The sequence below is a fragment of the Oncorhynchus nerka genome, linkage group LG10 (genome assembly GCF_034236695.1).
Source record: "Oncorhynchus nerka isolate Pitt River linkage group LG10, Oner_Uvic_2.0, whole genome shotgun sequence".
NCBI classification, from domain to species: domain Eukaryota; kingdom Metazoa; phylum Chordata; class Actinopteri; order Salmoniformes; family Salmonidae; genus Oncorhynchus; species Oncorhynchus nerka.
In genome coordinates this window covers 75,638,457-75,661,855 of record NC_088405.1, presented here as the reverse complement: position 1 = coordinate 75,661,855, position 23,399 = coordinate 75,638,457, and the positions used below count along the sequence as shown (strand labels likewise).

Below are 23,399 nucleotides of genomic sequence, written 5' to 3'. Positions count from 1 at the left end.
ACACGACACGCTGCTGAGGCACTCTGTCTTTCTCTGTCTGTTCACCAAGTCTCTAAAATACCACTACACTAGGACCAGAGTCCGCAGTTCATTCTTAGTTCATTCTTAGTTCTTGGTGCACTCTATGATGTAACACAAGTGCTTTGGTCAAGTTTAGAAAAATACTTTAGGAGCCTTCTCTTTGATGCGTGGAAACTCACTTGAACAGCTAAATCCACTTACTCTCTAACCTGAGCACTGTTGTCGGAGTGTAACGTACCCTCCTTTATCAGATTCACTTGCACTAGACTTAATTAGTTGATTACTAGACTATTTCTAATGAATGTGTTGCTGTGTTATTTACCTTTTATTATTTAGGTTTATCAGGGTTCCTTTTGAGGAGTTGATCCTGCTGCTTTTTTTCTTCAGACCTCTTCAGTGTTCCCCCTATCTGGTTACCAGCCAGCTGTAGTTGTCTACTCTGTTTGATTTAACTTGAAAGACTTTCGGCTGTGGCTGGGGTCTAGACTGGCTTGATTTATTCAAGTCCTCCCTTTAAGACGGGTGCTATAAAAGGATCCTTTGGAGCGTTAAGCTTTGTCCTGCAACAGTAAGGAGCCAAGTCTTCTCCATGGTCACTGAAATGGCTACATTCTTAACAGGAACCCTGACATGTTCAAACATACACTCACCAGCTCCCCTGCATAGAAAATGGTTCCTGTCCTTTTAGCTGGCGAACTAGGTTGAGATTTCTACCTCTGAAATTTCAGAGTGAGCAGATTGAAGGAGATCCTTTGCAGTTGGATACACCACTGTATTGAGTTGCATTTGGGGAAAAAAGTTACTTTGGAAAGCTCAGAATTGTTTTTAGCCTTTTTAACTCAAGTTTAAAAGGACATCTGCAAACTGTCTGACTTGGATGAAGGGTTCCACACACTTAAACACTGAAGTCTGAGAGACGCACGTCATCCACACACTTAAACAATGAAGTCTGAGAGACGCACGTCATCCATACACTTAAACACTGAAGTCTGAGAGACTACACGTCATCCACACACTTAAACACTGAAGTCGCACGTCATCCACACAGTTAAACACTGAAGTCTGAGAGACGCACGTCATCCACACACTTAAATCCTGAAGTCTGAGAGACGCACGTCATCCATACACTTAAACACTGAAGTCTGAGAGACGCCCGTCATCCACACACTTAAACACTGAAGTCTGAGAGACGCACGTCATCCACACACTTAAACACTGATGTTTGAGAGACGCACGTCATCCACACACTTAAACACTGAAGTCTAAGCAACAGTGTGATCAGCTCTGCTGTTTTCTCCAGCCTGACTGCCCTAGTATGGCAGGTGTTTGTCCAGATGTTCTGACCCCACTACTCTTTGAATCTCCTACTTCCTCCCTGGGCTGGAGCTGGCTTCCTGTCTGGGGACCAGTCGAGTGACTTGGGCAGCTGTGAGGAACGCAAGCGAGCCAAGACAAGAGCTGGATGTGTCTATGAGAGAAGCAAAGTGAGAGATAGAATGGAGAATGTGTGAAGGAGACAGTAATATTTGTCATGCTTTTCCCAATGGGGCTTTGGTCAATTTCCCAACACATATGCTCTGGGCCGTGAAAGTATGTGAGGCACAGAGACCTTGTGTAGTTTGGGCCTGTGGGGAATGATTGGGGGAGATTGTCTCAGAAACTTCAGCCCTCATTCTCTTGGATGCGGAATGAGGGTGCTCACGCACCTACTATGACCCTTGGGTCATGTTTTTGGTGTACACACAACTTGTGCATAGTACACCAATGTGAAAACAAAGGGAATGTTTTTTAGGCTACTTTGAGGGTGTTAAAATCTGTTATGGCAAGGCGATCCCCTAGGGGAACTCCCCCCCCATTCAGCTGAAAAGCTGGCGCAGGGAATTCAAAAATATTCTTTAGAAATATTTAACTTTCACACATTAACAAGACCAATACAGCAAATGAGCGATAAACATCTTGTTCATCTACCCATCATGTCTGGTTTTAAAATGTTTTACAGCGAAAACACAACATATATTTATGTTAGACCACCACCAAATAAATAAAAAAAACAGCCATTTTTCCCAGCCAAAAGCAGGATTAGAGATAAAATGAATCACTAACCTTTTGAAAATCTTCATCAGATGACACTCATATGACATGTTACACAATACATTTATGTTTTGTTTGATAATATGCATATTTATATCCACAAATCTCGGTTTACATTGACGCCATGTTCAGAAATGCCTCCAAAATATCCGGAGGAATTATAGAAAGCTACGCCAGATAACAGAAATACTCATCATATACTTTGACTAAAGATACATGTTCTACATATAATTAAAGAAACACTGGTTCTTAATGCAACCGCTGTGTCAGATTTTTTTTAACCATTACGAAAAAAACCTACCATGCAATAATCTGAGACAGCGCTCAGACGTAAATATATTTCTCCGCCATGTTGGAGTCAACAGAAATACGAAATAACATCATAAATATTACCTTACCTTTGATGATCTTTCATCAGAATGCAGTGCAAGGAGTCCTAGTTCCACAATAAATCGTTGTTTTGTTCCATAATGTCCAACACTAGTGTCCAATTAGCTGCATTTGCTAGCACTTTCAGCTCACGTGCCCAAAAGCTGGCCCTGGTCTAGGAGAACTCGGACGAAAACTTCAAAAATATATATTCCAGGTCGAATAAACTGGTCAAACTAAGTAGAGAATCAATCTTCAGGATGTTATTTTCATATATATATATTTTCATATATATCCAATAACGTTCCAACCGGAGCATACGTTTTCATCTGCAGCCAAATGGAACGATGGTGACACCCACAGACAAATGCGCCACAGGAAAATGGCATTCTGTCGGGACAGTGACTATTTCCCCTCCCATTCGGTCAAAGTTCACACCAGACGCTCCATTCCACGTTCTACTGAATGAGGACATCTAGTGGAAGGTGTAGGAAGTGCTACCAGATCCATATCTTATTTGGAAGTGGATAGGTGATGACTTGAAATTAGACATGTATTCAGAATTTCACTTCCTGTTTGGAAGATTGCCTGCCCTATGAGTTCTGTTATACTCACAGACATAATTCAAACAGTTTTAGAAACTTCAGAGTGTTTTCTATCAAATAGTAATAATAATATGCATATATTAGCAATCTAGGACAGAGTAGGATGCAGTTCACTATGGGCACGCAATTCATCCAAAGTGAAAATACTGCCCCCTATCCCCATTAACCTAAAATTACACAAGGACTAGGTTCCAGTTTAACAACGTTTACTAAACCGTATTTCCACAGTACATGGTTGCCATTGCACTCAGGCCAGGTCCATCAGCGGTGAGACTACCGCGCAGGCGTACTAATAACAGAGTGATAGCACCGTAATAACAGAAACATAGGGATACTTTAAACATGAACTTAACCTCTTCCTCCTACCCCCTACTTTTTCGAACATTCTGTTAAAAATCGCGCAACATTTCAGCGCCCTGCTACTCATGCCAGGAATATAGTATATGCATATGATTAGTATGTGTGGATAGAAAACACTCAGACGTTTATAAAACTGGTTAAATCACGGCTGTGACTATAACAGATCGTGAGTTTCATCCAAAAGCGCAGGAAAACCTGATCACTGAAAATGGAAATAAATATCCTTGCGCTACTTCCAGGAATTGTTCAAAGTGAACCGAATTACATAAGACCGAGGTTTCAGCGCCTACAGCTTCCACACGTTGTCTAGAGTCTTGTCATTTGATTCAGCTTTGATTCTTGGTTGAACCTAATCAAGGGAACCACTTCCCTCCGGTCTCCGACGGGATATTTTGGTTGAGAGTTACACGGACAACTTTTCCAGACGGACAGCTAAAGAGTATACTTCGCCTCTTGATCAATTTGATCGCTTATTAACGTTTAATAATACCTAAAGTTGCATTACAAAAGTATTTCGAAGTGTTTTGTGAAAGTTTATCGTCAACTTTTTGAATTTTAAAAAATGACGTTACGTTATGAAACGCTATTTTTTTCCGTTTATGACACAGTCTTCATAGATCGATATCTAGGCTATATATGGACCGATTTAATCGAAAAAAAAGACCCAATAGTGATTATGGGACATCTAGGAGTGCCAACAAAGAAGATGGTCAAAGGTAATGAATGTTTTATATTTTATTTGTGCGGTTTGTGTAGCGACGACTATGCTAATTATTTTGTTTACGTCCCCTGCGGGTCTTTTGGGGTGTTACATGCTATCAGATAATAGCTTCTCATGCTTTCGCCGAAAAGCATTTTAAAAATCTGACTTGTTGCCTGGATTCACAACGAGTGTAGCTTTAATTCAATACCCTGCATGTGTATTTTAATGAACGTTTGAGTTTTAACTAATACTATTAGCATTTAGCGTAGCGCATTTGCATTTCCAGAGCTCTAGATGGGACGCATCTAGAGTAGGAGCAAGAGGTTAACTCTTAGAACCACCCATCCCGGATCCGGTATATTTGTCATCAGCAACGCTGAATAGCATAGCGCAATAGTCAAATAATATTACTAGAAAATATTCATATTCATGAAATCACAAGTAAAATATAGCGAAACACAGCTTAGCCATTTGTTAATCACCCTGTCGTCTCAGATTTTGAAATGATGCTTTACAGCGAAAGCGCTTTTGTAAGTTTATCGATAGCATAACAAAACAATAAGTACACCTAGCATCAGGTAACTTGGTCACGAAAATCAGAAAAGCAATCAAATTCATCCTTTACCTTTGATCTTCGGATGTTTTCACTCACGAGACTCCAGTTAGACAACAAATGTTCCTTTTGTTCCATAAAGATATTTTTATATCCAAATATCTCTGTTAGTTTGGTGCGTTATGCCCAGGAATCCACCGGAAAGAGCGGTCATGACAACGCAGACAAAAATTCCAAATTATATCCATAATGTACACAGAAACATGTCAAACGTTTTTTATGTTTTTCAAATATCTATTCGATAATATATCAACCGGGACAGTTGGCTTTTCACAGTTGGCACAAATCACTCTGAGAGCCCCCACCTATCCACTTACGCAATGTGGTCGTTCACGCTCATTCTTCAAAATAAAAGCCTGAAACTATGTCTAAAGGCTGTTGACACCTTAGGGAAGCCATAGAAAAAGGAATCTGGCTGATATCCCTTTCAATGGGCAATAGGGATGCATAGGAACACAGGGTTTCAAAATAAGAGTTAATTCCTGATTGGATTTTTCTCAGGCTTGCCTGCAATATCAGTTCTGTTATACTCACAGACAATATTTTTACAGTTTTGGAAACTTTAGAGTGTTTTCTATCCTAAGCTGTCAATTATATGCATATTCTAGCATCTGGTCCTGAGAAATAGGCCGTTTACTTTGGGAACGTTATTTTTCCAAACATAAAAATCATTTTCCCAAACATATATATATATATATATATATATATATATATATATATTTTTTTTTTCACAATTTTATTTCGCTTAGTCCTGCATGTTAGAGCTCGGAGCCTAAGATTTTCACTGTACCCGGCAATCACACCTGCAACCCTGTACATGTGAACTCTGAATCTGAGCTACGTCTGTGCTAAGTGAAATGGGTTTGTTGTGGTGACTGCCTCTTTGAAACAGAATTGTGGTCGTATGCTCCATCGATTTGCACAGCGTTTCCATGCGAGACGTTGTGACCGGCCAGTCCACTCAAGTATGGGTAGCTGCAGCACAATATGATGACTGGAGTATGGGCGAGTGGCTGTGTCGAAAGAGAGTGGGTGTATAGAAAGCAACTCACCTAATTGGGAAGATTTGTGGTGTTGTATCGACATGCCTGCCAACCTGCTTCCTACCTGCTTCCTTAATGGGCAGCTGTAGCAGGACATGTCGCCGGCAGTAGGTACCGTGTCAACTTTTTTCCTTCCCATGGATTCATAGCAGCCTATACAAGAAATAATGAAAATTGATAACCATCTAGATGTCACTTTTATACATGGATACAGTCTACTACTCAATGGGGAGGGCATGAACGGCAACTACACTGGCACTACTGTCTGGCAGGTCCGGCAACTGCATGGGAAGTAGCTACTAGTAGCGAGATCAGTACAGGTGCATCAAAGCTTGGACCAGGAGACAAATAGCTTCTATCTCAAGGCCATCAGACTGTTACACAGCCATCACTAACACAGAGAGGCTGCTGCCTACATACTGCCTACATGGGGCGGCAGGGTAGCCAAGTGGTTAGAGTGTTGGGCTAGTAACCGAAAGGTTGCAAGTTCGAATCCCCGAGCTGACATGGTACAAATCTGTCGTTCTGTCCCTGAACATTTTACCCACTGTTCCTAGGCCGTCGTTGTAAATAAGAATTTGTTCTTACCTGACTTGCCTAGTTAAATAAAGGTAAAAAATAAATAAAAATACAGACTTGAAATCATTGGCCACTCTATCAAATGGATCACTAGTCACTTTAGTAATGCCACTTTAATACTGATGTTTACATATCTTGCATTACTCATCCCATATGTGTGTACTGTACTTTATACCATCTATTGCATCTTGCCTATGCTGCTCAGTCATTGCTCATCCATATATTTATATGTACATATTCTTATTCCATCCCTTTACTTTTATATATTGCGGAAAGATTGTTGCTTCCATCAATGTAATTGTCTGCATCATTTCAAATCCCCCATATATTTTTGGGGTAAATATCCATATACATACATACGTACGTACCGGTGTGTGTTTACATACACCTTAGCCAGGTACATTTTAAACTCAGTTTTTCACAATTCCTGGCATTTAATCCTAGTAAAAAATTCCTTCTTAGGTCAGTTAGGATCACCACTTTATTTTAAGAATGTGAAATGTCAGAATAATAGAAGAGAGAATGATTTTATTTCAGCTTGTATTTCTTTCATCACATTCCCAGTGGGTCAGAAGTTTTCATACACTCAATTAGTATTGGAAGCATTGCCTTTAAATTGTCTAACTTGGGTAAAACATTTTTGTGGAAGGCTACCCAAATGGGAATGGCCCATTCCTCCTGACAGAGCTGGTGTAACTGAGTCAGGTTTGTAGGCTTCCTTGCTCGCACACGCTTTTTCAGTTCTGCCCACAAATTTTCTATAGGATTGAGGTCAGGGATTTGTGATGGCCACTCCAATACCTTGACTTTGTTGTCGTTAAGCCGTTTCTCCACAACTTTGGAAGTATGCTTGGGGTCATTGTCCATTTGGAAGATCCATTTTCGACCAAGCTTTAACTTCCTGACTGATGTCTTGCGATGTTGCTTCAATATGTCCACATCATTTTCCTCCCTCATGAAGCCATCTATTTTGTGAAGTGCACCAGACCCTCCTGCAGCAAAGCACCCCCACAACATGATGCTGCCAACCGTGCTTCATGTTGAGATGGTGTTCTTTGGCTTGCAAGCTTACCCCTTTTTCCTTCAAACATAACCATGGTCATTATGGCCAAACAGTTCTATTTGTATATTTCTGTTTCATCAGACCAGAGGACATTTCTCCAAAAAGTACAATCTTTGTCTCCATGTGCAGTTGAAAACCGTAGTCTAGCTTTTTTGTGGCGGTTTTGGAGCAGTGGCTTCTTCCTTGCTGAGCGGCCTTTCAGGTTATGTCGATATAGACTCGTTTTACTGTGGATATAGATGCTTTTGTACCTGTTTCTTCCAGCATCTTCACAAGGTCCTTTGCTGTTGTTCTGGGATTGATTTGCACTTTTCGCACCAAAGTGCGTTCATCTCTAGGAGACTGTATGATGTCTGCGTGGTCTCATGGTGTTTATACGTGCATACTATTGTTTGTACAGATGAACGTGGTACCTCTAGGCATTTGGAAATTGCTCCCAAGGATGAACCAGACTTGTGGAGGTCTACAATTTTTCTTCTGAGGTCTTTGCTGATTTCTTTTGATTTTTCCATGTTCAACAAAGAGGCACTGAGTTTGAAGGTAGGCCTTGAAATACATCCACAGGTACACCTCTATTTTACCCAAATGATGTCAATTAGCCTATCAGAAGCTTCTAAAAGCCATGACAATTTTCTGGAATTTTCCGAGCTGTTTAAAGGCACAGTCAACTTAGTTTATGTAAACTTCTGACCCATTGGAATTGTGATACAGTGAATTATAAGTGAAATAATATGTCTGTAAACAATTGTTGGTAACATTACTTCATGTCCTAACCGACTTGCCAAAACTGTAGTTTGTTTGCAAGAAATTTGTGGAGTGGTTGAAAAATTAGATTTAATGATTCCAACCTAAGTGTATGTAAACTTCCGACTTCAACTGTATATACATACACATACATGCATGAATATACATACTTTTTTTGGAATATACCTTTATTTTTCCCCTTCCATCCCTTTACTTGGATGTATATGTATTAGGTAGTTGTTGTGGAATTGTTAAATTGCTTGTTGATATTGCTGCATTGTCTGAACTAAACTCAGCAAAAAAAGAAACACACTCTCACTGTCAACTGCGTTTATTTTCAGCAAACTTGTAAATATTTGTATGAACATACGATTCAACAACTGAGACAAAACCTGAACAAGTTCCACAGTCATGTGACTAACAGAAATGGAATAATGTGTCCCTGAACAAAAATGGGGTCAAAGTCAAAAGTAACAGTCAGTATCTGGTGTGGCCACCAGCTGCATTAAGCACTGCAGTGCATCTCCTCCTCATGGACTGCACCAGATTTGCCAGTTCTTGCTGTGAGATGCTACCCCACTCTTCCACCAAAGCACCTGTAAATTCCCAGACAGTTCTGGGGTGAATGGCCTTAGCCCTCACCCTCCTATCCAACAGGTCCCAGACATTCTCAATGGGATTGAGATCCAGGCTCTTCGCTGGCCATGGCAGAACACTGACATTCCTGTCTTGCAGGAAATCACGCACAGAACGAGCAGTATGGCTGGTGGCATTGTCATGCTGGAGGGTCATGTCAGGATGAGCCTGCAGGAAGGGTACCACATGAGGGAGGAGGATGTCTTCCCTGTAATGCACAGCGTTGAGATTGCCTGCAATGACAACAAGCTCAGTCTGATGATGCTGTGACACATCGCCCCAGACCATGACGGAACCTCCACCTCCAAATCGATCCTGCTCCAGAGTACAGCCCTCAGTGTAACGCTCATTCCGTCGTCGATAAACGTGAATCCGACCATCACCCCTGGTGAGACAAAACCGCGAGTGGAGGGCATTTTTTGCCAGTCCTGTCTGGTCCAGCGATGGTGGGTTTGTGCCCATAGGTGACGTTGTTGCCGGAGATGTCTGGTGAGGACCTCCCTTACAAGAGGCCTACAAGCCCTCTGTCCAGCCTTTCTCAGCCTATTGCGGACATTCTGAGCCCTGATGGAGGGATTGTTCGTTTCTGGTGTAACTCGGGCAGTTGTTGTTGTTATCCTGTACCTGTCCCGCAGGTGTGATTTTCGGATGTACCCGATCCTGTGCAGGTGTTGTTACACGTGGTTTGCCACTGCGAGGACGATCAGTTGTCCGTTCTCTCTCCCTGTAGCGCTGTCTTAGGCGTCTCACAGTACGGACATTGCAATCTATTGCCCTGGACACATCTGCAGTCCTCATGCCTCCTTGCAGCATGCCCTGGGCATCTTTCTTTTGGTGTTTTTCAGAGTCAGTAGAAAGGCCTCCTTAGTGTCCTAAGTTTTCATAACTGTGACCTTAATTGCCTACCGTCTGTAAGCTTGACCTAACGACTGTTCCACAGGCGCATGTTCATGAATTGTTTATGGTGAATTGAACAAGCAGTGTTTAAACCCTTTACAATGAAGATCTTTGAAATTATTTGGATTTTTACGAATTATCTTTGAAAAAGGGACATTTCTTTTTTAGCTGAGTTTAGATGCACAAGCATTTCGCTACACTCGCAATAACATCTGCTAACCATGTATATGTGACCAATACAATTTTATTTGATTTATCAGGGTGACAGTCACAGTAAGCACATCATAAGTACTTTTAATGAAAAATAAACAATCATCAGTTTTATAACTGAAAATGTACAATTATTTGTCTTTTCCACAAGCCCAAATCGTTCCTTTCGGCACACCCACTCCTTTCCACATGCCTGCTACTCTCCTTTCTACACGCCCACTTGCCCATACTCCGTTCGCAGCAACCCTCTTCTCAGTTCAATGGTCTAGTTGGGTTGTAAACTGACACGGGAGGGGGCTGGTTTAACTGAATGGAAAGAATGCTGTGACGAAAGTTTGCTTGCGGGGCGATTGAACTCATAGTAGACTCGCTGAGGAGTGAGAAGCACACTTATCCTAATCCTATTTTTGACTACTATTCACTGTCCATGGGTAGCCCTACATTTTGTGATTGTCAGGTGAAGTTTTGTCGGCGGTGTCTTTTGAAATAATTAGTCGTATTAACCAAATTATAAGGAGTCACAGTACGAGCATCTGTAAGGAAATGCCTACAGTTTACCTTGGATCCCCTATTTAAAGTCCTGTCATAAAGGGAGAATCCCACTGAAACGCAGGTAAGAATGTATTACTGTAGAATGTATTACTGTAGAATGTATTACTGTATGGGATTTCATTTGTAGCCTAGTATAGTGTGTATTTCAATTGTATCTGGGGGGTTAGAACTGTCTTTGCCCATTAATTCAGTTTATTTGTCACTTATTCACTGCTTTCTCACCTAAATTCTGAAATTATGTTGTCAATCGATGAAAGTTCAAGCCGTTTTGTTGATCTTCTCTGAAATTATTTTTATTAGATTTACGTGATGTGGGCAGTCATGTCATTTAGTCTAGTAGCACAGTTGTTGAAATTCAAATCAACCCTAACATTCATTTGACAATTGCTCTAAAATTATTAATTAAACTCAGTGGGAGGGAAATAGACAACTATGTCTCAGGTTGAAACTGCTCATGCTTTCAATGACTGTCATTTGTGAGGGTCTGTTAATATTCAACAGTAGTTAGGTTTAAGTGTCCTATAGGCAGACCTATTTATGTTAAGACTCCTTCGGAATTTCCTTATGCTCACAAGAACAGTGTTGCGTTTTCTTTACACCCTTGATATCTCCTGTGAGTCGTGGCAATTACATCATATAATGACATGCATTAAATTGATTCATAGCTTTGAGATACCACATTGATCCTTTAGAGGTCTATTGGGCTTTGTAGTTTGCATGTTATCAACCTTATCTTACAAAGGCTGAGATGGATGTCTTATAAAGCAGTTTCATTTGGACTCCCTGAAAATAAGACGTCAGAATGAACTCACTCTGGTCCCCCAAGATAAATATTGCTCTATTTGTTAGTTGTCTTAAAGGACCATTTGCATAGTTGTCCTGTGAGACCACACACTTTTGGCTGATGTCATCCCGCTCTCAGCCAGAACTCTCTGTTACTCCAATGGGGTATTCAGCTTGGAACAATCAGCCATTCTGGCCTGGCTGTGACATGCTCCAGCGCTCTCATACCCAAACAGATCACTGTCTCCCAGGACCACATTTAATGGGCAGATGCAATTCTACTGTTTGCTTTGGACACAACATTGCTCCCACTGGCAATTAAAGCTTTTTGGGGGGCTAACTGGATAGGTCCATATTATACTGTTACTGTTGTCATCTCTCAATGGTGTCATTTCTAAATATTCTATAGCAGTTTTCGCCATGGAATACCATAGGACCTGCCTTGGTGAAGAATGTAAACACTGGCTCATGGCAGAACAATGCTCCCCCCTCTATAAAAGTGCTTGATGTGGTTGTAAACGGGGGGATGGGGGGTAATTGAGCAGGTAAATGGAGCGGTCAAGCCTGTTGAACATGAGCAGGTTGCAAAAAGGCTCTGCTAAATAGAGCATGAAGTTGACATAATAGTTGGATTCCTCGACATCCCTCTCCAGTAGTATTGTTGGACTGATGTTGCAAGTAGATTTGATATCCGTTGTACTGTACTTGGAAATGCAGGGTTTAGTGTCATGGCATCAGTATAACCTGTCATTGTTATCTTGGCAACAATCTCAATACAGTACAGCAAAAGGTAGATGCATAACGTTATCAAATCATTTCAGAGAAGTTTCAAACAATGCACCTCAAACTAATTTCTACATTGTGGTTTTGCACCTACGGTTGGCCTGCACGCATCCCTTGAAACGACCCAGCCTAATGGAATGGGATATGGCAGTTGATGTGTGGGCCAGCATCCGAGAGGGAGCGTGATGTTTGCTGTGATGTCAGTAACGGTTACTTTACCACGCATCTGGTCCCTGAGCGTATTGGGGCCTCCATCGCCTGTCACACGTGCGCTCCTGCAATCTCAACAGTTTTGATAGCTCGCAGTCCAAGCTTTGGCTCCACTTCTTCTCACTCGCTGTCTCTCTCGCACTCTGTTGTCTCCATCTCTGTCCTTCTCCCCCTTTGTTATTCTTTCTCCCTCTCCACGTTAGTTCAGCAGCAGTCATGGCGTGGAGAGATTGGAAATGATCCTGCCCCAGAAATATATATATTTTTATTCAGATGCTTAAATTTCCTACTGATATCCTGATCCAAATGTTTCGCTGGATAATCTTGGGAATGAGCCATAAATGTAGGGGAAGGGGAAGCAAAAATGTTGCCAAGAAAGCTGCTTTATTACAAATACATTACCGTTCAAAAGTTTGGGGTCCCTTAGAAAAATCCTTGTTTTTGAAAGAAAAACATATTTTTTGTCCATTAAAATAACAGCACATTGATCAGAAATACAGTGTAGACATTGTTAATGTTGTAAATTACAATTGAAGCTGGAAACTAAAATATCTACATAGGCGTACAGAGGCCCATTATCAACAACCATCACTCCTGTGTTCCAATGGCATGTTGTGTTAGCTAATCAAAGTTTATCATTTTAAAAGGTTAATTGATCACAAGAAAATCCTTTTGCAATTATGTTAGCACAGCTGAAAACTGGTGTTCTGATTAAAGAAGCAATACAACTGGCCTTCTTTAGTCTAGTTGAGTATCTGGAGCATCATCATTTGTGGGTCTGATTACAGGCTCAAAATGGCTAGAAACAAATAACTTTCTTCTGAAACTTGTCAGTCTATTCTTGTTTTGAGAAATGATCAATGTTGACTGAGAGGATAGCTATGCAGTGCAATGTGGAATGTTATTGTTAGCTTCCTATACAGTGGCACTTAACTGTGAAAGTTGTAAAGATAAAGAACAGACAGTAGCTGCTTTGTGTTGACTCTGACCGGAGTGTGTGCATGTCCACGCGAGCACCCGCGTGTTTGCTTACCTCCGTCTGCATTATGTTGGCATAATTTCATACGGCTCCTTACACCACCTTAAAAGTCCTAATTAATGACGTTTGCCTTTCAAAATGTCGTAAAAGTATTTTCTAACTGTATGAGCATTGTGAAATATCATTACGGTCAACCACACCAGTTTTGTCACAACAATAATAATAATAATAATTCTCCCCAAACTATCAAAATTCCACATAAATTTCCCCCTCTGGAATCCAAGAGTTCCACATGCAAATCTCAGGGTGAGGCTGCTGGCTCTTATTTGACTTGCTGTGGACCGCGGGGACTTCCACTGTGTCCAACCACCCGAAGAGCAGCTCTCTGCCCCGCTGACTATGACTCATGCTTATTTAAGATGGTGAGGAAGGCACTTTTAAAGAATAGCCAGGCATCATCTACTGACGGGATGAGGTCAATGTCATTCCAGGTTACCCCAGCCAGGTCAATTAGAAAGGCCTGCTCGCAGAAGTGTTTTAGGGAGTGTTTAACAGTGATGAGGGGTGGTCGTTTGGTCGCAGATCATTACGGATGCAGGCAATGAGGCAGTGATTGCTGAGATCTTGATTGAAAACAGCAGAGGTGTATTTGGAGGGCGAGTTAGTTAGGATGACATCTATGAGGGTGCCCGTGTTTACGGATTTGGAGTTGTACCTGGTAGGTTCATTGATAATTTGTGTGACATTGAGGGCATCAAGCTTGGATTGTAGGATGGACGGGGTGTTAAGCATGTCCCAGTTTAGGTCACCTAGTAGCACGAGCTCAGAGGATAGATGGGGGTAATCAATTCACATATGGTATCGAGGGCACAGCTGGGGGCTGAGGGAGGTCTATAGCAAGCGGCAATAGTGACTTGTTTCTGGAAAGGTGAATTTTTAGAAGTAGAAGCTCAAATTGTTTGGGTACAGACTTGGATAGTAAATACAGAACTCTGCAGGCTATCTTTGCAGTAGATTGCAACACCGCCCCCTTTGGCAGTTCTATCTTGGGGGATAATGTTATAGAGATTTCAGGGTTTTTGGGGGTTTTCCTAAGCCAGGATTCAGACACGGCTAAGACATCCGGGTTGGCAGAGTGTGCTAAAGCATTTAGTAAAACAAACTTAGGGAGTAGGCTTCTAATGTTAACATGCATGAAACCAAGGCATAAGTCCACAAATGAGAGCACCTGGGGAGTAGGAGAGGAGCTAGGCACTGCAGGACCTGGATTAACCTCTACATCACCAGAGGAACAGAGGAGAAGTAGGATAAGGGTATGGCTAAATGCTATACTAACTGACCGTCTAGCACGTTCGGAACAGAGAGTATAAGGAGCAGGTTTCTGGGCACGATAGCATAGATTAAAGGCATAGTGTACAGACAAAGGTATGGTAGGATGTGAGTACATTGAAAGTAAACCTAGGCATTGAGTAATGATGAGAGATATAGTCTCTAGAGATATTTAAACCAGGTGATGTCATCGCATATGTAGGAGGTGGAACAACATGGTTGGTTATTATATATATATATAAGACAGTAATCACTAACCAGGACAGTAATGGACGAGGCATGTTGATATTAGAGAGAGGCATGCTTAGCCAAGTGAACATATGGGTCCAGTGAGTGGTTGGGCTGACTGGAAACACGTCGATTCAGACAGTTAGCAGGCCGATGTTAACACGCTAACCGTTAGTAGGCCGGGGCTAAACAAGTTAGCAGTTAGCAGACCGGTGCTGGCAAGCTAACAGTTAGCAGACTGGGTTAGCAAGCAAGCAGTTAGCAGGGGCTAGCAGTTAGCAGACCGGGGCAGGCAAGCTAGCAGTTAGTAGACCGGGGCTAGCAAGTTAGCCTTTGGGAGACGTCGCGATGGGGGTAAGTCTGTTTTTGCCTCTTCTTGCGGTGACGTCGATAGACCAGTCGTGGAGTTAGTAGGGTTCCAAGTAGCTCTAGGTAGCTAGCAGGTTAGCAGAATGGGCCTTCAGCAGGCATCACGCCTGAGGGGCCTGTTGGAATCCTCGGGAAGATTATGTCAGTATTCCAATCGTAGAGGATCGGCGGGATTCCGTGCCCCGTACTGACAGTAGAAGGGGTCCGGATATTGTAGCCCGGGAGTGGGCTTCAGTGGTAGCACAGGAGCCCTGTCCGGGCTAGCTTCAGGCTAATTGGTGCTTCCTCCAGGATGGAAATGCTAGCCAGGAGTGGTCACCAGAATTGCGGTTAGCTAGTTGCAAAGATCCAGATGAAAATGTTCTGAGTTTGCTGTAGGAATCTGGGGATATGGAGAGAAATAGGTCCGTTATGCTCTGGTTTAAGTCACGTTGTTCGAACTGGCGAGAGCTTTCCGAGCTAAAGGTTAGCTGATGACCGCTAGCAATTGTTTGCTAACTGATAGCTGGTAGGTTGTTAGCTGGCTAGCTTCAGTTGAGGGATTCCAGATCCGAGGTAAATATAAATACATTTAGAAGTTAAGGTTTAGGAAAATATTTTTAAAAGATATGCAAAGAAAAAGATATACACAAGGGACACGACAGGACAAAAGCCAAAGACGTCTGACTGCTACGCCATCTTGGAAAGTGATGTGTTTATGTTGAATTTGCCCCAAATATAATGCTTTGTATTCAGAACATAAAGTTAATTATTTTGCCACATTTTTTGCAGTTTTACTATAGTGCCTTATTGCAAACAGGATGCATGTTTTGGAATATTTTTATTTTCAGACTTCCTTCTTTCACTCAGTCAATTAGGTTAGTATTGTGGAGCAATTACAATGTTGTTGATCCTTCCTCAGTTTTCTCCTATCACGGCCATTAAACTCTAACTGTTTTAAAATCACCATTGGCCTCATGGTGAAATCCCTGAGCTCTTTCCTTCCTCTCCGGCAACTGAGTTATCAATGACGCCTGTATCTTTGTGGTGACTGGGTGTATTAATACAACATCCGAAGTGTAATTAATAAATTCTCCATGCACAAAGGATTATTCAATGTCTGCTTTGTTTGTTTGTTCTTTACCCATCTACCAATAGGTGCCCTTTACAAGGCATTAGAAAACCTCCCTGGTCTTTGTGGTTGAGTCTGTGTTTGAAATTCACTGCTGGAATTAGGGACCTTACAGATAATTGTATGTGTGGGGTACAGAGATGAGGTTGTCATTAAAAAATCATGTTAAACACTATTTTTAACTCCTGAACTTATTTAGTCTTGCCATATCAAAGAGGAATACTTATTGACTTTCAGCTTTACATGTTTTATTTATTTGAAGAAAAAAACTCTATGGGTGTTATTACCTTCCGAAGGCACTGCATAAAATCAGAGTTGCAGCAGTGCTTTACCCAACCCTGTGAGATAGTATACCATATGTTTTCCATCTTGGAGGCTTTCGCCAAAGATAGCTTAAACAATGACCTCGTCATTGTCCCACAATCAGTTTGATTTTCCGAAGAGCGTCTCTGGAATTGCCCCTTCACTGTCAGCAGAGTTGACATTGAGCAGAGAAGTCTTCAGACAACTCTGGAAAGTCTTTCTTGCCTTGCAGGCTTGCGCTCCCATCAGCTTCTGTTGATGTGGGTTCCTAAATAACAGTGACAGCTGGTGTAAGCTGATACAATTGCCATGTCAGCCCTACATGATATGCAAAGCCCTTTTGATGCCTCAACGGTTGGTAACAAAGCTGCCTCAGCAGTTTGGTGGGATTCAGCACCAAGGAATTTTTATCTTTCTCATAGGGAAAATTCTGGCTCCAATCAGCTGAGAATTTAGCAATGCCGAAAGTATGGTTCATGATTTAGAAGCAGTGTGCTTCTCGTACTCAATATAAACACAAATGAAAGTACTTTCGGTATTTATCTGTGGTGAAGAGAGTGGACTCACTCAGAAAAGTTGTCCCTGGAATAGGGTTACGTATTTTGTTTGTAGTCTGTAGAGCAGGGCTGCCAAATTCAAGTACTGGAGGTCTGAAACACTTCTGGTTTTAATCTTCCCCATCTAAACAGGGACTGATTCAGACCTGGGACACCAGGGGAGTGCAATTAACTACCAGGTAGAAACCAAAAACATAAATGTTTTGGCCCTCCAGGACTGGAATTAGGCAGCTTTGCTGTAGAGGGAAAGTTGATTCCCCAACGTGTCGGACGATACAGCCGGCTTATTTCTGCTCCGTTGGAGAATGTGTCTCCACTTTTTCAGGGGAAATTTGACTCTGGGATCTACAATTTGCAGTGGAGGATTTGTGAACAAAAGTTTGCAGGCATGCCAACTCCATTGTTCTCTCTGAAAGCTGAGGTTTTTTTCTCACAATTTTCCAAATGGAAAAAACAACTGGGCCTATACTTTGAAAGGCTTAGACCTTTTTTCTAGACCCATTGTCTTTTAATGAGGGGCTTTGGTTTGTCTTTCATATTGAGGTGGTGATTCTAGTGGAGGATGTTTGCAGTTGCCCTCGAATTTAAATTGAGGAATGAAGCTGAATACAGTCTCAAGAAATCTTCCCATGGTGTAATAAATGGCTGGCATTAGAAGAAGATTTTTTTTTTTTTAAATGTATTGGTTGGGACTGGCTTATTCACACACACCTCTGGTCTGTTATATGTTTCCATTGAACCTTGGATCATAAATGCAGCATAACCTTGGATTAAAAATAATCAATAATCTAATGAAAGCCAGGTCTTGCAGCTCACCTTACTGGTATGTTTGCATCACTTTGCCAGCTCACCATTTTAAATGCGTTATTTCACATTACATGGACGGTCAACACCAGCTGAACATGTGAGTGTGTGTTAAACATATTGTATGTGTGTGTCTCTCTTTCCTGGCAGTGTCTAAGAAGCACGGGAAGCTGATCACGTTCCTGCGCACCTTCATGAAGTCCAGGCCCACCAAGCAGAAGCTGAAGCAGCGGGGCATCCTCCGGGAGAGGGTGTTTGGCTGTGACCTTGGGGAGCACCTCCTCAACTCGGGCCACGATGGTGAAACACTCCCTTTCTTTCTCTCTCACAAACACACAGGTACATTCAATCTCTGACACATAAATGTGGAAGTTCTTCAGCTTCGACCTCAACTGTGGTATTGAAGGCTTGAAACGCACACATACAAACACTAAAATACTGAGAGGTGTTCTCAGGATTAACGGTCACCCTTCTTTGTGCATGATGGTCACTCACACTATGGTACAAGGGTCCGACTAGTCGCCACCTAACAGTGGCTGTATAGCAGGGCTTGGCTCAACTCCGGTAGAGGCTAGAGCAGGGTTGGGCTGTTGTTGACTCACGCCCTACAGCTTTACGGTCCGTGCATGCAGAATGAACCCGACCACCCTCTGCGCCCTGGGAGGGTTGCTACGGCGACCGTGGCAACTTAGAGGGTGTAAAGGTCAGGTCAGCAGCGTGGTTACAGGGAGATTTTTTCCTCTCCACTGATCTGGAGCCAGAGGGATCTGGCAACACATGCTTTGTTTGCCCCCAAATCCATCCTGAGCTGTCTGTTCTGTCTGCCTGCACTACTACCACCCAAACAACCTCCTCTCCCCCCATTCCTCTCCCTCTTCTACTCTGTTCAAATGGGCTCCCACCACAGTGCTGTAAAGCTGCATTACAGTGGCACATTTTGTGCACAAATTTGTTTACATCCCTGTTAGTGAGTAATTTATTTTGCCTTGATAATCCATCCACCTGGCAGGTGTGGCATATCAAGAAGGTAATTAAACAGCATGACCATCACTCAAGTGCACCTTGTGCTGGGGACAATAACAGGCCACTCTAAAAAGTGCAGTTTTGTCACAAGTTTTAAGGGAGCATGTAATTGGCATGCTGACTGCAGGAATGTTGATATATCGTGACGAGATCCTGAGGCCCATTGTCGTGCCATTCATCCGCCGCCATCACCTTATGATCAAGCATGATAATGCACGGCCCCATGTAGGGCTGGGCGATATATCAAATACATTTGATTAATTCTAATGTTTTTTTTACACAATATTCCAAATCCCTGTATATCAAGGTTTTGTTATTTTTTGTTTTTATAAGCGTTTGTCTGCTTATTCTCGTGTTGTATTTTTGGTCTTGTCTCTTTTGCTCCTCTGTGCTGTGTTGTGCACCTTCCCATTTACACCCGCGATCTGTATATACTGAAGAGATGCAGGTTTCCGCCTTAACAGTGGGAGTCATCACAAATGGGGGAGGTCAAGCATCAAGTTTTGGTCCAAAATAAGCACATAGAAATGCATTGGCCTTATTTTGGACAGATTTTTGCAAGAGTGAAATGACCTCTCCCTGCCTCACGCCAACAAATTTCAGAGATCACATCTTCCTCCTTGACAAGAAGTTTCAACTAACTATTTGCATTTGAGGTTTGGTCCATCAGAATGGGTCATATGGACACCAAAACACATTGAGACATTTATTTTATGGTAATAGAGAAGTTAACTTTTCTGGCTATACCCTTTTTCATGTCTCAACTCCTCCAAGTAGAGTTTCTCTCTCTCTCTCTCGCCCGGTCTCTCGCCCTGTGTCTCTCTCTGCCCTTGCAGCAGGCCATGACTTGTTATCTGATGATCTTATCCAGATAGCCACCGAGTCTACTGCTCTCTCTGCTCTGTGCTGACCACTGGCCAGAGGAAGTAACAAAGGTGAAACAGCAGGTGTTTTTTTCACAAACAGCCAGTGGTGGTAGGATATTGATTTGCTATGCTGCAGTGATGGAGAAAGGAAATAAGGACCCTTTTTGGGCCTTGGTCTCGGACACTCAACAGAAGTTTGTGTTTTTCTTTATCAGAGAAGGTCAAATATTCTCTCAGTCCAAAACCCCTCGTAGCTGGTGTTCCCTTGAGGAAGAATATATGCACGCTCTTTAGAAAGGAAACGTCTATACATTATTAAAGGGTGCACATTTATTGCAGTGTTCCGGTGCACATCTATTGATTGAAGTAGAGATGCCCTTTAAAGGTGTCTTTCTCTCCCTCTCTCTCTCTCTCACACTCTCACTCTCTGACATTGTGGTGTTTGTTTGCTGCTACAGTTCCCCAGGTACTCAAGAGCTGCACAGAGTTCATTGAGAAGCATGGCGTGGTGGACGGCATGTACCGCCTCTCTGGAATCGCCTCCAACATCCAGAAACTACGGTTAGACACACACACACACACAGTCAAACACACACAAATTTAGCAGCACTATCCGTTAAACATGGGTCTGCCTCATAGGGCATTCATAGAAGTGATCTCAAGTGTACACCCGCCATCAACTTCTGAGAATTTGTTTATCCCTCGGTATTGAGAGAAAACAAAGCGTTTTAACACCATGGACCTTGACTACCAGGTGCCATTGTACTCAATCAATATCAGTTCATGTTCAATGAATACAACTCTCGTCACATGAAGTAAGGGGTGGAACCCAACTCCCAAAGATAATCCACGTATGCCATACATCACATAAAAAAATTCCATCAAAGATTACTGGCACTGTAAACAAAAAATCTCATTTATCTTTTCCTTCGCATGCGATATGTGGATTTTCCTCTGTGTAGGCACAGTGGGCATCCCTCGACAACAATGTGTGTGGGTGCGTGCGTGTGGAAGTCCCTCGTCAACCTATTGACTGACCATAACTTGTAGAAAAAGATGAGCCCAAACTGTTCTTTTCCCATCACATTTTTGTGCTGTTCGTTTTGTCCTCTGAAACAGTCCAAGTAACTGACATTTTCACTCCGCCAACCGCGAACCCCGATGTCAGCTCACCCTGTAACTTTAACATTTTGGACAGGGAAGAGGATGGAATGTTTGGCGCCTCGAAGCCAACCCTGAAATATATATATTTTTTGTATTTATGGGGCTTTCTTGTCTTTTTTCCCCCCTCCTTTAATAAGTATAACCCTTAACCGGCAATAAGTATTTACATGGTTTAGCTCAGGATTGAGATTTAAGAACCACCTCAAAATCAACATTTCCATTTGTTAAAGATGCACTATACAGAAATCGCTCCGCCATTTCCTGGTTTCCACAAAAACTGTTGCGATAAATAGGAAATGTGCCCATCTGGTCTTGGCACGTGCCAACAGCTCGCAGATGCGGGTAGGCTAGTCTACATGAGGTTATTATGGAAAAAGAGTGAGAATATTTATCAAATGCAGTCAAGCATCGATTATCATGTCACCAGAATAAGACCCTCAATATTTGTTGAAAAGGAGCAACAAGCTCATTACTGTGCACTTTCACCACGCTGAAGTTCATCATAACTCATTCCATCTGTAGCCTAGGAAACTGCATGGTTTCCCGAGTCATAGTGGGAGGACCACACACCATAATCATTGTGTTTACTTCGATATTGTGGTTATTATATAGATATTTACGCATATATGAGTTTCCACTTCCATTTCTCACATTATTTATTTTACTGACATAAAAAGATCTATGTCATGACTTCACATGCTTAAAACTGTGGATAAAAACTTGGTTAATGTATGTCTCTCTCAATTCTCTTTCCCTCTCTCTCTCTCTTTCTCTCCCTCCCTCCACTAGGCATGAGTTTGACTCAGAGCAGATCCCCGACCTGACTAAAGACGTGTACATCCAGGACATCCACTGTGTAGGCTCCCTCTGCAAGCTCTACTTTCGTGAGCTGCCCAACCCCCTGCTCACCTATCAGCTCTACGAGAAATTCTCTGTAAGCACCTTCTCTTGGCACAGCGTAGGCACCCTCCCTGAGTGTCCTTCTCCACCCAAAATAAACAAATCCCGCTTTCCCACACTAACATGTTGCTAGATGGTATTTATTAGGTTTCGCACAGTCCAGAGCTGGAGTCGAATTTCCATGTCCAAAATGTACTGAACAAAAATTTAAACGCAACAATTCCTAAGTTACAGTTCATATAGGGAAATCAGTCAATTCAAATAATTCATTACGACCTAATCTATGGATTTCACATGACTGGGAATACAGATATGCATCGTGTACAGATCCTTGCGACATGGGGCAGTGCATTATCATGCTGACACAAGATGATGGCTGCGGATGAATGGCACGACAATGGGCCTCAGGATCTCGTCACGGTATCTCTGTGCATTTAAATTGCCATCGATAAAATGCAATTGTGTTCGTTGTCCGTAGCTTATGCCTGCCCATACCATAACTCCACTGCCACCATGGGGCACTTTGTTCACAACGTTGACATCAGCAAACCGCTTGCCCACACTACGCCATACACATGGTCTGCGGATGTGAGGCCAGTTGGACGTACTGCGAAATTCTCTAAACTGGCATTGTGGTAGTGAAATTAACATTAAATTATCTGGTGGACCTTCCTGCAGTCAGCATGCCAATTGCACGCTCTTTCAACACTTGAGACATCTGAGGCCTCCCGAGTGGCAAAGCGCTCTAAGGCACTCCCTCGCAGTGCTCGAGGCGTCACTACAGACCCGGGTTCGTTCCCGGTTAGGCCGGGGGGGCTTTACTTTGCACATCTCACTCTAGCGACACCTTGTGGCGGACCAGGTGCCTGCAGGCTGACCTCGGTCGTCAGTTGACGGTGTTTCCTCTGACACATTGGTGCGGCTAGTGTTAAGAAGCGCGGTTTGGCGGGTCAAGTTTTGGAGAATGCATGTCTCGACCTTCACGTCCTGAGTCCGTTAGGGAGTTGCAGTGATGAGACCAGATTTGGGAGAAAATGGGGGTAAAATACAAAAAAAAATGTATTTCTGTGGCATTGTGTTGTGACAACTGCACATTTTAGAGTGGCCTTTTATTGTCTCCAGCACAAGGTGCACCTGTGTAACAATCATGCTGTTTAATTAGCATCTTGATATGCCACACCTGTCAGGTGGATGGATTGTCTTGACAAAGGAGAAATGCTCACTAACAGGGATGTAAACACATTTTTGAGAAATAAGCTTTTTGTGCATATGGGACATTTCTGTGATATTTTATTTCAGCTCATGAAACATGGGACCAACACTTTACATGTTGAGTTTATATTTTTGTTCAGTGTACATTTTTCTATCTCTGCGGGGGGTATGTTCAAGACTCTTTCCAGGTTCAAGTGTCACTCATCTAAGGGGTAATAAGTACTGTATTTATGAGGATGGGCCAATCTAATACATTCCCCCCCTAATCAAAATATCAAGGTAGTCATGGCCC

General features: G+C 42.4%; 1 protein-coding gene across 1 annotated transcript in view; it reads left to right on the top strand.

The window, feature by feature from the left end:
- Positions 1-23,399, top strand: part of LOC115136005 (rho GTPase-activating protein 32-like) — a 259,254-nt gene that overhangs the window by 224,038 nt on the left and 11,817 nt on the right. The window contains 3 exon segments of the mRNA XM_029671318.2: positions 18,093-18,242; positions 20,290-20,392; positions 21,785-21,929. Coding sequence (XP_029527178.2) covers positions 18,093-18,242; positions 20,290-20,392; positions 21,785-21,929 — 398 coding nt within the window.